Raw genomic sequence first — 17,174 nt, 5'->3', positions numbered from 1 at the left:
GGTCTAAAGGTTCCCACAGCAACCCCACCCACTTTTTCAGCAGCTCCTACTCTACTTGCCGCACTTGAAAGAATCCCAAACTGCTATTCACCCTCAAACTCCAAGATGGAGAAACTCTTTTCCTCTTTTTACACAGCATGTGTGTCCACCCAGAGGTGTGGCCAGATTAACCAATAATCATCTTCTCTGTGGTCACTCAAACCTGGTTCTGGGGTAGCCTTCCTCCCACTGGTTTTGTTGACAGCCTGACTAGAGGAACAAAGGCTATGGCCTTTTGAGGTTTCACCTAAAATATACTTAAGAAAGGGCAGGCCCCTTTGAACTAAATTAATTTCTTTGGTGCACCCCAACTGGTCTTCCTGCCAGGGGAAGAAACATACCCACCCACTCCCAGCTCTTGCCTGTGCTCTGGGAACAGTTTTCACACCTTATTTGAGCTATGTATAGGCTGGGCAATGGCTGGGGAACAAATTAACCTCCAACAGGTCAGGCAGATTAAAGTTAACATTTTAAATGTTACATTTCAATATATTTAATAGAAATCTGAGTTTATCATTTGATGTTTTATAAATATAGTATAAGGCATTTAATGGGGTCTGTAGCTGCTGCAGATCAGATGTTAAACATTAAATGCTATCATCTCTACTGTAACTTTTACTATATGCCAGTTACAGTCTGACCAGGGACAAAGTTGTTCAGGTCTACTCACTGGGGCAACAGGTCATTTCTAATGTCACAGATGTTGCACTCTTACATATTATGCACACTACATTGTGGCCAGCCAAAGTGTGCTTAGGGATGACTTATGTAATATTTAAAAACAGGTCTTCTTAGCTGTCAAAATGGTGCTTTTGAAAGATCTGGGCACCCAGGTTCACATTGCTCCTATCAGGCTAAACATGGTTGGCCCGAAGCCACGTTTTCACTTGTCACAGTAGAGAATGGCATTATAATTGCAGTTCATAGGTAATATTTAACATTTCCTGCCACAAGTGTATTTTCAGCACTGTATACTATAGCTATGTAAGAAAGTTCAATATGCCAAATGGGATTTAGACAGTTTAACCATGTTTTATTTGTTAGAGCATATGCGATGAGGCCTTGACATCATTGTTCCAGGGCCCCAAGTCAAGTGATCATAAGCATCAGTCCAGAAAATGTGAGTAACCATGGAAAAAGGGGCACTTTCTCATAGCATAATATTAATTCTGTGCATAACAACTTTCACCAGCTTACATTCTACTCACCTCTGAAATACTCATTATTTGAGGATGGCTGCTGTTTTTACAGAGCAGTGTAGTTACTCTATGTTGAACAGACTGTCAAAATATTCAGTGAGAGAGGTATGAGAAAGTAGGGCAAAGAATGAGAAGTGTAGCTGATAGCATCAGACTCCTATTGAGAAATTTGTGAATCATATTTCGCTGGGGCATCAACTCTGATGTGTGCATTACCAGATTGTAATTATGCAAAGTATTTTCATGAACTCATCTTAAAAACAATTTAAGATGTAAAAGGACATGTGTTAGACCTGTTCGCTTTAGGGTGGTCTTCCCCCAAACATTCTGCCTTTTGGCCTCTCATCCATTCTGTTTAAAATGTTTTTGATGGTGTTAGGACTCTGTGCACCTAACCAGTGATAAAATGCTTGTGCTCCCTACCCTAAAATATGGTTAATTTGGCTTACACCCAATTGACATAGTTAATTTATTGTTAAGTCCCTTGCAGAGTGGTATACCATATACGCAGGGCATTTAAGTCAAATGCTACCAGTAGGCCTACAGCACTTATTGTGCCACCTATTTAAGTAGCACCTTAAAACATGCCCAAGGCCTGCCATTGCAGCCTGAATGCAGCTTTAAACTGCCATGATGACTTGACATTAAAACCCCCTTGCCAAGCCCTAAACCCCCTTTAATTACATTTAAGGCATCCCCTGGGCAGGTCCTAGGTAACCCACAAGCCAGGATGCTGTGCAATTAAAAAGCTCTATATGTTCTTACAGGTTTCACCTGTCCTGATACTGAAAAACTCCCAAATTATTTTTTCACTACTGTGAAGCCTACTGCACCCGTAGGATAACACTGAAGATTCCTTTGCACATTTAATAAGCTGTAATCTGGAGCAGTAGCTAGGTCATGTTTATTGTCTTTGGAATTGTAATAAAAACCTTATTTAATTGTTTTTGATTACAATTGTAAAAAAAAAAAAAAAGGCATTTTTAGAAAGCCTGCATTTTTCTGTATTTAGTCCTTTTGTGCCTGCAGCCTGGCCTTAGTCACATGGCTGGGTGTAACTGACAGACCTTGTGAATTCCTTGTCTTCCAGACAGTCACACATTAGAGGGATTGGGTGTGCCTGGGTGAGTCATCTGCTGGCAGGATGGGGGGGGTCTACAGCTGAGCACAGCCCCTCTTGCAATTAAAATAGGGAGTGCCCTACCTTCATACAAAGGAACCATCACCTTCACATTGTCACTGCATCCAGCTTGGAGCCAGGAAATTCCATGCACTTCAAAGCCATTGTCTAGAAGCTTCTACCACCTTCCACAAGGAGGCACTAGGGTATAAAAATAGGACATCAGACGCAAACTCTTCAGGACACTTCTGGACCTGAGGATACTCTGCCAGGAAGGGCAGCTATACTGCTGAAAGAGCTCCCACTCTGCTGGACTGCTGCTGCCTTGTTGAATTGCAGCCTTCTGCCTTGCTGCCCTCTTGCCTGGGGAAGCAGGACAGGACTCACAACTTGAACAGAGGACAAGTAGAGTGAATGACTCAAAGGTCTAGTTGGCTGGCCTCTAATGTGAGCCCTAGGGACACAAAAGGTCCCCTCCATCTTGGACCCCCACTGAACCAAGGGTGGGTGAGTCCTGACCCTCCAAGTGGTGCCCCACCAGACCGGGACCATTGAAAGTGGTGCTGAAGCTGACCAGATAGCTAAAACTCAAAAGTAAGGCCTTTCTGACTTCAGACTGGCACCAACCTGCTCGCCTATCCACCCATAGGAAATTGTCACTGAGATTGACTTCATAGCTCCTCTTGCTATGTTATCAACAGCAGCAAATGCTTTGCAGTGGTCACTCACAAAATAGTGATCTCACCTCCTGGAACTGTCTTCGGCTAACGACCCCTCTGCCTCATCTTGCTGGAAATTTTGACTTCCATTTCAGCGACCCAGTCCTAATGTAGCTGCACCAAGGCTTTGAATCGAGGCTACCCAACGAGGACACTTCCTCCCCACACACCTTTTGCAGCCTTGCCCTGCTGAACTTTACCTTCTCAGAACACTTTTTCTCAGAATTTCTTCTGTTTCTGATGGTAAGTGCTGTCTGGCCCAATCCACTTATTGGAACCAAACAGCACTCCACTGCGGTCAGCCATACTTTTCAACTTTGGCCCAGTCTCACATGAATAGTTGGCTGAGGTTGGTGCTTTATTGTGCTAAGCACAGGTTAATTTAGTTACTTTATGTGGTTCACCCTGCAAATGATTGTGGCTGTTGCTTGACTGGCGGTCATATTTCTCAGTGTGCAAATATTATGCATGCTGAAACATCCATTTTACTGCATACTCCAATTGAATAATCTGTAACACCCTCCCCTTCTTCTGCAACTCACCTTTCGTCTGTGCACTCGTTGAACAATGGCCAACAGTCAGGATAATCTATAATCAATATGTTGCCAAATCCTTCACATACAAAGCTATCATTCTCCAATCAATGTACAGAAAAAATATATCATTCACAAATGCTGAACCGTGTATAATCATGACCTGAAAGGAGCTTATGTCTCTGGATGGAGCAGAACGCTAGCAGACAACCAGCTAGTGTGCCAAAGTTTAAGGTTGGGGATGAGACAGGAGTGTGTGATGGACAAGCTGCAAAGTAAAATTCTTGGGCCACACACACAAATACCATGTTTTATGCTTTTTGTAAAACATTTCTGTACTATTTTACACCTATGAAATGTACAAAAACACTTCTGAAAAAGGAAGCAAGTGTGATTTCGTTTTGGGAAGGGAATATCTTTGTATTTATGTGGAAAATGAGAACTGTGACTTTGAGTGAATGGTCACTCAACATAACCAGCATGACCTTCTTAATCAAACATAAAAAGATCAGAAAATAATAGATCTAGTACTTATATAGGAAACTGAGCTTCATGTTACTGAATCTAATAAGCTCAGATGAGACTGGGAAGGAAAGGCCATATCCTGCTCCAACTCTGATGTACCATCTGTTGTGATGATGGGCCCACAATAAAGGCCATTAAAACAGGGTGGAGGTACTAGTACACTAAAGATTACCGGTACAGATACAAATAATATGGATGGATACCAATAGTTAGTATGTCTGCTTAATTACACATAGTCAGTCTCTGATCCTTGGCTCTATCTACACTTCACTGGGAGCTGAATGATCCTGGTTCTCCAACTGAAGCTATCTGCTGACGGAATTTAATAAGGCCATATTGGGAGGCAAATAGAATATGGTCTTAGATCCTATAAATTCAGCTGTCTTGACTTTAGCCATAGTTTGTACTTTCATGGCAGGCCATTCGCCTCCTGGCCTCTTGCACGTATTGCATCCTACAGGAAAATAATACACTTTTCAAACATCCACCCATAGTTCGGAATTCATACTAAACAACGTCTTACCCAATACAGCATTCTTCCTAAAGATCTATATTTGTGAAATACAGGTTGGTGGCATCTCTGATCATGCTCCTGTCCCACTTCTCATAGGTCTCCAAATGATGTTTCTGAAAACACAGCTATAGGAACTGAAAGCTATGAAGCTTAAATAACCTGATGAGAAGAAAAAGTGCATGGCCTTCTTTAATCACTAGTTTTACATAAATAGAGATTGAAAGGTTTTAGTTACATGACTTTCGCACATCCGCCAAATTCAACTGATTTCATACCATAAAATGTGATTGCCCAGGGACAATTAGTTTCTACTTCCAAATATGCAAAATATCCAATAGCAGTTGTTCTTAACCTTTTTACTTCTGTGGACTCCCACTGAATGGGATCCGAGGACCCCACTGAATCATTTTTGGAATCTGGGGACCTCTACGATGTCCTTAATGGATGCAAGGAGCCCAGCCTATTGGTTTATCCAAAACGTCATGGGCAGTGAGGGGGTTGGCACTTCCCTGTAATCAAACTCTTAAAAATAATCATTATGGTTAAGTATTAACAGTAGTATTCTTCTTTGTGTGAAATAGTAACTGCTACTCCCAAGTTTTCTTTAGGTGTTGCTTGCTCATTCTCCTCAGGTCTATATGGGGATTCCAGAGATTCTACCCCTTTCATATCATAATGTTTAAATATACGTAGGGTATTCAAAATAATGGACTGGGTAAGAAGGTGTAATACGTGTGCGTGGGTGGCCTCAATCAATATAGAGAAGGCGTTTGATACTTTTGAGTGGCCTTACTTAATGGCAGTACTCCACAACATAAAATAAGTCCAGAATTTCCAAGCTGGGTACAGTTGCTGTACTTTGAACCACCGGCATAATCTGCACAGGTAGAGTGGTATCCAAGACCTTTAAGACAGAAAAGAGCACTAACCAGGGGTGGGCTCTGTAGCAACGGAACAACATGTGTGTTTCCTACAAGCTAGGGGACTGGAGTAATAACATGTAAAGGAGGTGGCATATTGTATGGTTATATATGGATGGCCCTCGGATCTATCTACAAGACAACAGTGCCTCCCTGGGGCACTGATGGCCCTATTGGAACAATCTGGGTCAATATCTCGGTCAAAGATAAAGTTGGATAAGTCCTGCTTGTTTCCTTTTTGTAAACTATTGGATGATCTGAAGCGATTAATACCCAGCATCGACAGGCATACCATCAGATACTTGAGTATTCATGTTTACTGCTTAGACACAGATCTACATACCTGCGACAATTGCGGGGCTCACTCCCATTATCACCAGTGGGTAGAGTAGCCATATCTAAAATGCTGTTCTCCTGAGGCTGCTTCAGTTTTTTGCAATGTTTCCAGTGGTGCTGAAGAGGGGCTTTTGCAGGGGACTGTAGCCATTCATGACATCCCTGATTTGAGACGCAGAATGGCAAATGGAAAATTATATGCCCCTCTGGCAGAGGTAAGAAGCTCAACTGCAATGGCCGAAGCACCAGAATCAGTAGATGTACACAAGAGACTGGAAGGATGCTTTGTACTGAAGTGGTTCTTGGGTCCGAAAATTGTTAAATGGGAAGAACATGCTCATGAATTTGACAGCCAAATGTTGGAAAGGTTTGTGTATGGAAAAGCCCTTCTGCCCTGCAAACAGCTGTATGGATGCAAGAATTGGTAGACCTATGCTGAAATAGATATGTTGTCGAACCCCATGTACACATAACACTGGAATATGAGATACATGTAATTCAACTGATATCTAGATAAAGAAGATATCAAATTTGATGAAAATCCACCCTGACAGAACAGGGAACTTAGGGCCAGATGTAGCAAGTTGCAATTTGCTATGCAGAACGGTGTCTCAGACACCGTCTGCGAGTCGCTATGGGGTCGCAAAGACCCACCTCATTAATATTAATGAGGTGAGTCGCAAATTGCGGCCCCATAGCGACTATGGGCACTCACGGATATGGAGGCCTGCTGTAGTCAGCAGACCTCCATGTCCGTGACTGCTTTTAAATAAAGCAGTTTTTTTTTTTCCACGTGTAGCCCGTTTTCCTTAAAGGAAAACGAGCTGCACTTAGAAAAAAAAAATGAAACCTTTTGTTTCGGATTTTTTCAGGGCAGGTAGTGGTCCCTTGGACCACTACCTGCTCTGAAAAAATAATTTGGGGTCCAGTCACAAAGGGGAAGGGGTCCCATGGGGACCCCTTCCCGTTGCGAGTGGGTTACCATCCACTTCAAGTGAATGGTAACTGCGACTCCATTTGCGACCGCGTACGCGGTCGCAAATGGAGTTGCATACCACTGCGACTCGCAAATAGGAAGGGAACACCCCTTCCTATTTGCGACTCTGAAATGCATTTTGCGAGTCGGTTCCGACTCGCAAAATGCATTTCTGCATAGCAAACACACGTTTGCGACTCGCAAACGAAAAAGACTCGCAAATGGTTTGCTACATCTGGCCCTAAGTGGACATTCAGTGGGATAGAGAATGAGGGATGCAGCCTTCTTTGGAATGTCATTCGCTTTAATTTTTGCTTCTTCCCCCCTCATCTTTTCCCCTTCTCAGCTCCCCTTAATTCACAAGAATAATCCTGTCCTTCCAAAGCAGATGGCTGTTAAATATAGCATTACTGTGATTGATAACTAAGTTATAAAAGGTCAATTTGTCCTAATCTTTGACTAAAGTTTGAACCAAGATTGATTAGGACTATAGGGAGGTACTCATGCATGGAGGTGCAGATAATATTGGAAGAATGGTGCAGTAATATCATACCAGTATTGTGCATTATGACCTTTATGTAGCTTAAGAACAATGATTTACGATATTTGTAAAAATGTGTCCAACATCTTGTAAAAACAATAAAGAAATGTGACAAAGCAGTGTGTTAAACTATGATGAATACTTTTGTACAAATGTATCTTCTTTCCAATAAAACAACTTAATTGACTGAATGCAAAATCCCGGATTTTCTTTTATTGCTATCAACAACAATTTGTAATAGGCTAGGAGAAACACTGCTTGACAGGAAGTCTTTTTGTTATGAATCAGAGACATTCAACAGTTAAAATACTTTACATACCTATTCCATTCACAATCGATGAATTCTTTACATCCAAATCATTGGCAAACTCATGATCTTTTTTGTGATCATTTAATTCAAGTTTGGACTGTGCTGATGAGTTATCGCAATGTTTCCAATTTTTCTCATGGCGGGCATCTCCATTCTGAATGCCATTATGGGGCCCTTTCAGTGGCATTATCTGCAGGCCACTTGGTGTAGTTCGATAGCTCACAGTTTTAGTGGCTCCAGATGGTTGCTTTGCTGTGTATAATTTTTTCTGCTTCTGGAGTGCTGGATTCAAACGTTTCCTTTTAAGTGCTGTCCCTTTCATTTTTCCAGACTCAAGAGATTTCTGGGATAGTTTCCCAAAATTTGTGACTTGATTTTCCCGTAAATATTTTGGAATACCACATTGTTTTCCAGATTTTTCTTGCTTGTCTCTAGTGACATGAAGTACATTGAACTCATCAATAAATTCTTCACAGTGTAGGAGATGATGTTCTGGTTCCCAGGTGTCTTCGCTGCTTCCATACCCTTTCCACCTGATAAGGTATTCCCACTTACCTTTTTTATTCTTCCTTTTGTCGACAATTCTTTCGACCTAACAAGAAAGAAATTTGATTCATAAATATTAAGCTGCAGGCAAATAGAGACATATAATGCGTTCCACATATTCAGTCCTGCAACATTAGTACAGGCATAAAATAAAATCTAAAGTGCTTTGAAAAAATGTAGGCTGCAATCTGTTTTCTAAAGTAATTATACAAAAATGCTAAAATGTAGACTGTAGAAGCCATTTGCAAAACATTGGCTGACGCACTTGCTTTCTGCTAACACCTACTTAGGGAACATCATCCAAATAACAGACATTCATTGCAATTCGTCACAATAAAGCTTGACAAATTGCCCTTAAAACCATTTTCCCTGTGGATATAATACATGATTGGCAACGTCGGTAGTCTGGACGGCAGCATCTCAGGTCTTTGACATATTAATCACAGGTGTAACATCTTAAATCCTTATGTTATCCTATGTTAATTATTAATTATATTCAAGGTCTATGGAAGTCACAGGCAGCATTAAGTGAGCTAATTAACAGAGAAGTATGAGCACTTGATAGTACTGCACTTTAGAGGCTTTCCCAAAACAAAATGAGTCAACAGTTTTTAACACTGTGTATAGACAAACAGTTGACTAGAATGCTTCAGGTGTGATGCACGTAATTAATACGTCACAAAGCAACTGTAAAAATATACATAATGCTACCCACACAGCTGAACTGTTTTAGGACATTTTGTAAGTATTGAAAACCTGTTGTATTTTTAGCTTCAGGATGTTTTAAATTGTATGTATGCCTTTGGAGAAACTTGGTGCTGTGGTAGTGGTTCAGTATGAATGATTGAGTTCCATGTTTATCCTGGGTCCCACATTTGTGTTGCACCATGCTGATATTCAGATTGTAATTTTATTGTGCGTCTCCACCTTTGACTATAAAGCTAATCTTTGATACCAAAATAACTCTGGGAGTAAATACATTTTAGAGGTAGCACATGGACTGCTCACAGGAGCCCTTTCAATACTTTTGCCCCATCAGTGAAAAACTGTGTATAGGTGATGGTGAATGCCTAAGTTCCTGATTTCTGTTTCAGACTGTCTGTTGCTCTGTTTGATGTGTAATATATCAATATTCGACTAGTCATTTTGGTATAGGCCGAGTACTTTGATGCAATATCTTTGGGCTTTCCTATAGCCATAGAACAGTAAGCTTTTTGGGGCATTGCCATCTCGGCCAAATAATGGGAGGGATCCCAACCACCGTAGTTCAGTAAGTGGGTTTGCCACTTACATACCATATTATGCAGTTATCATAGTAAGAATACTGTGTTCCGCTTAAATGCTGAGAGATCATTTAGGTATCAGAACTGCTAGAGAGCAATCATTAATAATAAAAATGTGTCACTAAAATATAATGTGAAATAACATGAATTAAAAGGCCTAACTGAAAACTGTGTGCTAGAAAATGAAACATAGCTCTGAAATGTGCTTACTCTAGTGTCAGCCACAATGACTAAATTTAAACAAAATGTTTTACTCTTTATGTTTTAGCATTAGTTAAAATGCCTCACATTTTAGTAATTTTCCAGAGGCACAGATGTTTAAATGAATGTTAACTTTGCAAAATAATATTTCTTCAAACATCCTGTGTGACTTGCACAGTGGAAATTTCTGTCCTGCTTTTACTGCTCCTGTTGTACATTTCCTTGAGATAAAAATTGTTAGGTCTACAACAATGAGCCTCCGTGCTCAATTTCGTGTTTTCATGTTGCATATTTTGTTCTTGCTCGAGTTTCAGTTTTTGGCAGGAAGCATATCTTATGTTTCAATATTGCTTAAATGTAATTTTTGTACAGATGATGATGATGATGACCGAAGACGAGAGAAGAGTGACACCATAAATCAATCTTGGGTGCACAAAATGTGAAGAGATACATCTGAAGCGCAGTTGATGTTTTATCGGTTGCAAACTAAACCACCTCATTGTCTTGTTCAATAGAGACTTAGTAACCTTTGGGACTTTAATATAGCAAAGCTTTAGGTGATGTAACTCTGTTCTCTATTTTACAAGCTACAAGATGCTGCTTAGCTCTTTGCCTATGATTCTAACAGTTCAAAAATATTAGGCCCAACTTTACTGAACTGTTTCCATTTCAAGTCTGGATGCTGTTCCCTAAAGACCTGAAGTTCCTGCGCTCTGCTGAAGAAGATTCTAGTGACTGCTGATCCATTTAGGGGAGGTATAACCAATGTGCATTTGCTTTTTTGCAGGTTTTTCTCCCTTAGAAAATCCAACCACTTATTTTGGTTAGCGCCATAGTTAGATGTTTTCTAAATTATTTTTTGTCTTATTTTTATTTTTGCATGTAGCCCACATGTTTTCCGAATTAGAATGCTAGTTAGGGATGCTAATATCTGATTCAGAATGTACATTGACTAATTGTGATTTCATTCAATTGCACAACTAAATGTATGCCGTTTCAATTTTTCACTTGATTCTGTTGTTATTCTGCATTATTCTTTTGGAATGTTTAATGTTGAATGCTTTAGTTAGACTGAGATTTTTCAGGCGTTTGGGACAGCCTGTGATGTTTATGTATTTCTGTCATTTGTCTTCTGCATGATTTATGTGATCTTAGCATTGTTAATCTAAAGGACATTAAATGTTTAAACTTCACTGAATTGGTGTGATGATTCGTAGCCACGTAGGCCATGGTGTGTTTAAATTACTGACTCTTATTGATTATATTGATTATTTGATGTTCTACTTAATGTTTATTGGTTCACAGTGTCTGATTGGATGAATTCACACTCCTGTCTGAGTCAAAAGGTCTGGGTCGACCTCTGAGGGTAATAGATGTCTTATCACAATAATATAACATAAAATAAGGTCTGACACGCCCACAGAACTCTAAACCCTAGCCCAAGACCTATGCACATGTTCGCCTATAACTGTCAGAAGAAATCCCCTACTTTATAAAGATGCGTGCCTGATGGCAAATGTTACTCCTCAAACCCTTGTATTTTTATGTTTTATGTCGAAGTTGTTTTGCTTTAAATACCTTGACAGTGAATTCTTGCTTATTAGATGGCTAACATCTTCTATCTGATATTTTCCCCTATGGGGCAGTTGACCTCTTAGGAGCTCTCCAATCCGTTATTATATGTTATCCTTAGTCAGCAGACTGCCGAACTGGCAGGCCCTTTTTATGAGCAATGGGGTCAAACCTTCACTGAGTATGGCCTCTAAGATGGTCCTGAACTCATTACCAGGGAATCCAGGTTACCAACCTGATTCATATTAGTAACCACAATGATTTACTCTTTTTGTGGCATCCATGTCCTATTTCTGAAATGAACCGTCTAGAGAGTCAAGTCTGAACATATTTGAAGTCTACTGCAGTGGCGGCTGGTGAACTTTGAAAGTGGTGGGGAGAAGTCACTGCCTCAAACTGCACCTTGTAAGCAAGTCTAAGGAGCGAGACAACATTCTCTACCTAGGACAGGTGGAAGAGTTCTTCACCTAACAAAATGTAAAAAAAATAATATCAAACCTGTACATTTTGCAACATAATTTTGAGTGATGAGAACGCCATAGCTTTTACATGAGATTCTAAAAGGGCACTCAAATATTAAAATCACATTGTGGCACAGTCTGTCTCGTCCATGTTTGTGATGACTGCTGACCCTTTTCCCAAGAAACTTTTGAAAAACTGCTTCAAAATGATAATGTTTTGGCATAATTTGGCCAAAACAATAGGTGAAAAGCCACAGATAGTTCAAATACTCTTGGGAGTAAAAATTGACAGGGACTGCAATAATTTTCCAAAAATGCATCTCCCTTTGATTTTTCACTTTTATTATCAATCATGTAAGGCGAGAATTTTATTGGAAGGTGCAAGATGGAACACTAAAAAGATACCACAATATCAGGTCTTGGACAGCAGAGCTACCTTCATGTTAGAGATGTCACACAGTTTGAGGATAGTATCCTCTTTAGTTGCAGAGGTTGTAAATAAAAAAAGCCTTAAGTAGCAGTTCTAATTAATGATGGCAAGATCACAAAAAAGCTTCAATGAAGGTTTTAAAGTGTTAACCCGAAACACCCTGAAATGAAGTATTTCGAAGTGTATAACAGGCCAACAACGTGGGATTTCTGCATGTACAATTCACACTTATTCACCAAAGTAAACGTTCTTCCAATAATAATTTGCAATGCATGTTGCATTCATTTAATTCCCAATCAGGTGACTGCAAATCCTCATAATAAAGTGCCCTCCTCACAAGTAAATCATGCATTTAAGACTTTTGTTCCCCTCTGCTGTCGGAGATACCAAACTGCACACGTAACATACCAGAAAAAGGATCTTTACTACAACCAAAAAATTAAAATGTGTACTTTCTTCAGTCATTGCAGCCAAAGCTGTCTCACAATCACTAAAAAGAACAATAAATTAAAGAGCGACTTTCAGTTCTCCATTCCCCTTTACATACAGACCACATGCATTGCTTTCTAATAAAAATCAACAGTAAAATCACCAAGATGAAGACAGGTGGGACAAAAGACTGGCTTTAGCCAGCTTTGAGTCCACCTGCAGTTAGCACATGGTGACTGATGCTACCTCTCAAGCCACACAAACAGGCCAATACATCATGCTTGAGCCTCCGATTTCTACTTTTGTAGTCTGCTCAATGTTAATGGCGTTTCCCTGTGTTTATTCATCTGATGGCAACATACTAAACTATACGTGAGGCTGCTTCCCGCCTTCTCTGAGGGCTGCTTCCTGAGACCGCTGAAGAGTTCATGGTAAGAATGAGGTATGCTGCTTGTTTCCTGCTGTTAAATTGCCTAGGGAGCCCGAGTTGATTTTTACACTTATAACCTTCTGTAACACTATTTAACGTCATGTGAAGGAAGTCGGCACAATTTGATAATCTCCACTCACCCCTGAGTCAAATAAGCGTGCTGCGCTGTTGGCTGGTGAAGACTGTAGATGGCCACTGAACTCACGTTCTTTTTACATGCATACCATGTGCACTGCTTTTCTAATAAAAACAAAAGTCCAGTCTCCACGAAGAGATAAGTCTACATTTCAGAGAAACTCCTTCTAGCTTTTCATAGGGCGGGTGGTGTTACTGAGCTTTCCTAAACACACCCTACCTGTAACAGAAAGGGATGGGTTGTAGAAGGGAAAAGGAACCCAGCGCAAATGAATGATCGTATTCCGAACAGGGCTGTGTACTCTTGTGCCCGATGGAGGATTTCAATTGTAGGCACTGGGCGCACCTGTAGTTCAGATTTCAGGGAGAGGCGCCACTGCTATTTTGCACAAGAAAATGAGGGCCAACAGAGGTAAATGCTCCATGCATGCGTAATACTGACGCCAGTTAAAAAATATATATATACTGAAACTGAGAGAAACACAAAGAATTTTTGAACGGTACAATTGTTTTCAATTCATGCCAGACACAAGTAGGAGGGTGTGGCCCTAACACTCCTGAAAAGCAGATGCCCTTGGTCTGCTGTGTCTTGAATAAAGACGAGGAGCATAGCCTGAGTTCAGCTGTTCTCAAGACTGTTCACAACAAATATGCATTAAGTAAATGAAAATACTAACTCCAACATATATTTCTTCCTTTGTGATGGGTCTATTGCCTAAGGTTTTTTCTCTCTCCATTTCTGACTCTTACTGCTACCCTCCATCCTGATCCAATAACTGTAAAGCAAATTGTCTTAAGACGTCCCCACCTTGCCAGAGTGGGGCCCCAGTCTTTCAAGGTCATATATCCCCAATTTTTCTTAAAGAATTCCACTTAAAACTACAGGAACAGACACACAAGGAAATTCCCAAATCACTCGGTTTTGAGATTTTTTTTTTTTCTCACACACCAATTGTAAGACAAAGTTATTATTAACACTGGGAGAAGATCCTCCTAAACTCATTACAGATGTTCCATATTTCTAAAACACAATCTGGACAGACATAATCAATTTCTCTGTCCTCCACCGTCAGTGCTGAAGTTTCAATCTTGGTCTAATTTTACCACTCAGAAGATAAAGTCAAAGACAATCTTAAAAGATTCAGTTCACCATAATACTATTAAAAACATATGCCAACCTAGATGACTTCACTAACCAGCATGGTAGTTAACTTCCCCTTCATTTTCAAAGTCCTTAAAAACCAAATAAAGGCTCATTTTAAAGAATTTGTTTTAGAAAACAGTATTTTAAATGAACTAAAAGTATGCTTTTCTCAGGCACATGATACTTCTATGCCGCTACAAAGTCTGTAAAATAGTTCCTTGCATGCTTTCTTGGTTCGATGTTCTCTGGGACAGGGATATCAGCACTAATGGACAAAGAATGGATTAATGGTAATGTGTCATTGTGTAACATCTCTCTGTGAGCCACTAAGCAATGCAATAATGTTATATCTTTTAACCTTGTTCATGATTCCCTTTCATTTTTTAATAATGTCAATACATTAACGGCACGTATTTCATGCCCTCCCTTGGGCCTCCTCTTGTCTAGAAAGTATATGAATGCTAGCCATATTGGTTTCTTAGATGTGGTTACTGTTCAAATATAACCCTTTTTATTATTTTATATGTATGTTGGTGAAACACAAAAAAAAAAGAAAAAAAATTAACCCATGAATTATAGCTCACGACTGACTACTGAAAAGCCTTTGCGTGAAATAAAATAGACAGTACAATTGTATAACACCAAAATATTCAACATTTAGGAGACGACATAAAAATTTGGCATTTTAAACGTCCTTAAAAACAATTTCAACCCCATCAATTAAAACATTTTGTGCTGTGTTGAAATGCATCTTTTCATGAGTAGCAGAGCCAAACTTTAGGCCACCAAACTGTTTATTCATAATGCAGTTCAATTTCAGCTGACCTCCCTGCATCTTAGACCTGTCTTTTGAAATATACATCCACTTCTAACTCTGCACAATACTGACTCATTATGAGTTTGGCAGTCCGAACACTTTTGGCTTGGCGGTCGGACCACTGTATTACGAAACATGTGGGCCTATGGAGCAAAGACCGCTGCGGTCCCACTAGCACTGCCAGGCAGCACTGACCGCCGCGGTCACGAGGCAGCACAAACAGGCCGTCAGAGACCATGTTTCTACCTGACACATTATGAGGTTGCACACCGCCAGTGTAAGCATGGCGTCCTACTGCCACATCCCAGCAGGTGTAAATGGAGAGTATAAAGGGAGCAACACACCAGCAGGCAGAGTTACATGTCCTGTGCCACCACAGAGCCCATCATACATGCTCAGCCGATGCTCTGCCGATGCTCAAAATCCATGCCGCTGTGGACGCGACCAACCGTAAATACACACACTTACCAGTGTTATTACGCATAACAACAGATCATCGCACCGTCATCCACATGATATGAGGGTCACGCTATGGACACCAAGTACAATTGTGATCATGTACACAGTCGGAGTCATTCACAAAGGATACATTCACAACCACAAAACGCCCCCTCTGGGAAGGTCACTACCACTGAATCGCAACACCACACAAAAACACGTCTGTACATCTTAAGCACAGGGACAGTGACGTGTACACACAACACAACAACATCACATCACCATCAAATCTACCAATACAACTGGCACACTCACATTGTACACATGCCATGGACTGTAGTCATATTCAACACACATTTGTATGGATGTGTCCTTGAACAAAAACACCACTCCCAATAAACAGTCCAGCAATGGACCCACAATAGTATGCACAATAGTCAGAGACAAATATACAAAGCTCACTATGCAAACAATACCTGCACAATAGGGATGGGGGCATAAGGAACACACATGGAAGGATGCTGCACTGGGACACACATTACCATGCACATGCCCCCATAACAACATTTGCACAGGAACTGGGCCTACATATATCTCAGGGACAAACAATACTAGAGCCAAGTGATGTGCCCATCTGCAGTGTGGAAGTGCAAGTCAAAAAGCACATACAACAGCAACAGCACGGGCCATACATCTACGTGAAGTAGCTGCAAAGTACACACAGCAAAATGGACACATGCTCAGTGAAATGCAAAGGAAGCTAGCACAATTGAGCACCCTCCATGTTTCCACAAACAAAACCCGAGCTCCCACACTTGAGACCAATACACAATACATATCAGGGGGACAAGTCTAACACCTTACATGCTGACATTGGACAACACAAGAATACTTACCATACCAAACATAACATAATGCAGTGACACTCCAATTGCATTACACCCACATATATATACAGTCAACATATACTTGTGTCTTAGGGGACACCACCACTGTCCACAAAGTCAGATATTGCAAACAGCAGCAAATTTATCAGCAATCATGGTGAAACACACACAACTGTAGGCATACAACACAAGTTACTCAAGAACCACAAAGGTAGAAAAGGTATTGCAGGAAAAATGTGCAACCAAAAAAAACAGCTGTTTGGGTTTATTATCAACAAAATGCAAAAGCGTATGCAGGTATGGTGGACGTGGTGGATGTTTGTGTGTGTGTTGGGGTGCTGTCTGAGGTTATGGTGGATGTCTGTGTCTGTTGGGGTGGTGTCTGCATGTAGGGTGTGTCACTGCTTGCTGTTGTGGTGCCGGTGGATATGCTTGATGTGATGTGAGGGCGGTTCGGGTGTCTGGGGAAGTGGTGGCTGATGCTGTATGTGTGGGTGTATGTTGAGTGCTTGTGTGCCAAGGAGGTTTGCAATAGAACTGGGGTGGCGGACAGGGATGGTACTGGAGTATGTCCCCATGGGTCCGCCACCACTAGGAAGTGGCCACTGGAGTAAGAATCCAATGATGATGATGTAGACCTGGTCTCCTTCGTGGCACTCCCCTCACCCT

The 17,174-nt window shown here is 40.7% G+C and overlaps 1 protein-coding gene across 1 annotated transcript in view; it reads right to left on the bottom strand.

Moving 5' to 3' along the window:
• CDYL2 (chromodomain Y like 2) overlaps window positions 1–17,174 on the bottom strand; it is a 362,648-nt gene that overhangs the window by 259,496 nt on the left and 85,978 nt on the right. The window contains exon 2 of the mRNA XM_069216897.1: window positions 7,742–8,324. Within this exon, the coding sequence (XP_069072998.1) occupies window positions 7,742–8,324 (583 nt within the window). The remainder of the gene's footprint in view (window positions 1–7,741; window positions 8,325–17,174) is intronic.

The sequence above is a fragment of the Pleurodeles waltl genome, chromosome 12, assembly GCF_031143425.1.
Source record: "Pleurodeles waltl isolate 20211129_DDA chromosome 12, aPleWal1.hap1.20221129, whole genome shotgun sequence".
Lineage (NCBI taxonomy): Eukaryota > Metazoa > Chordata > Amphibia > Caudata > Salamandridae > Pleurodeles > Pleurodeles waltl.
The sequence above is the reverse complement of the archived record's forward strand: the minus strand, read 5'-3'. Positions and strand labels throughout refer to the sequence as shown.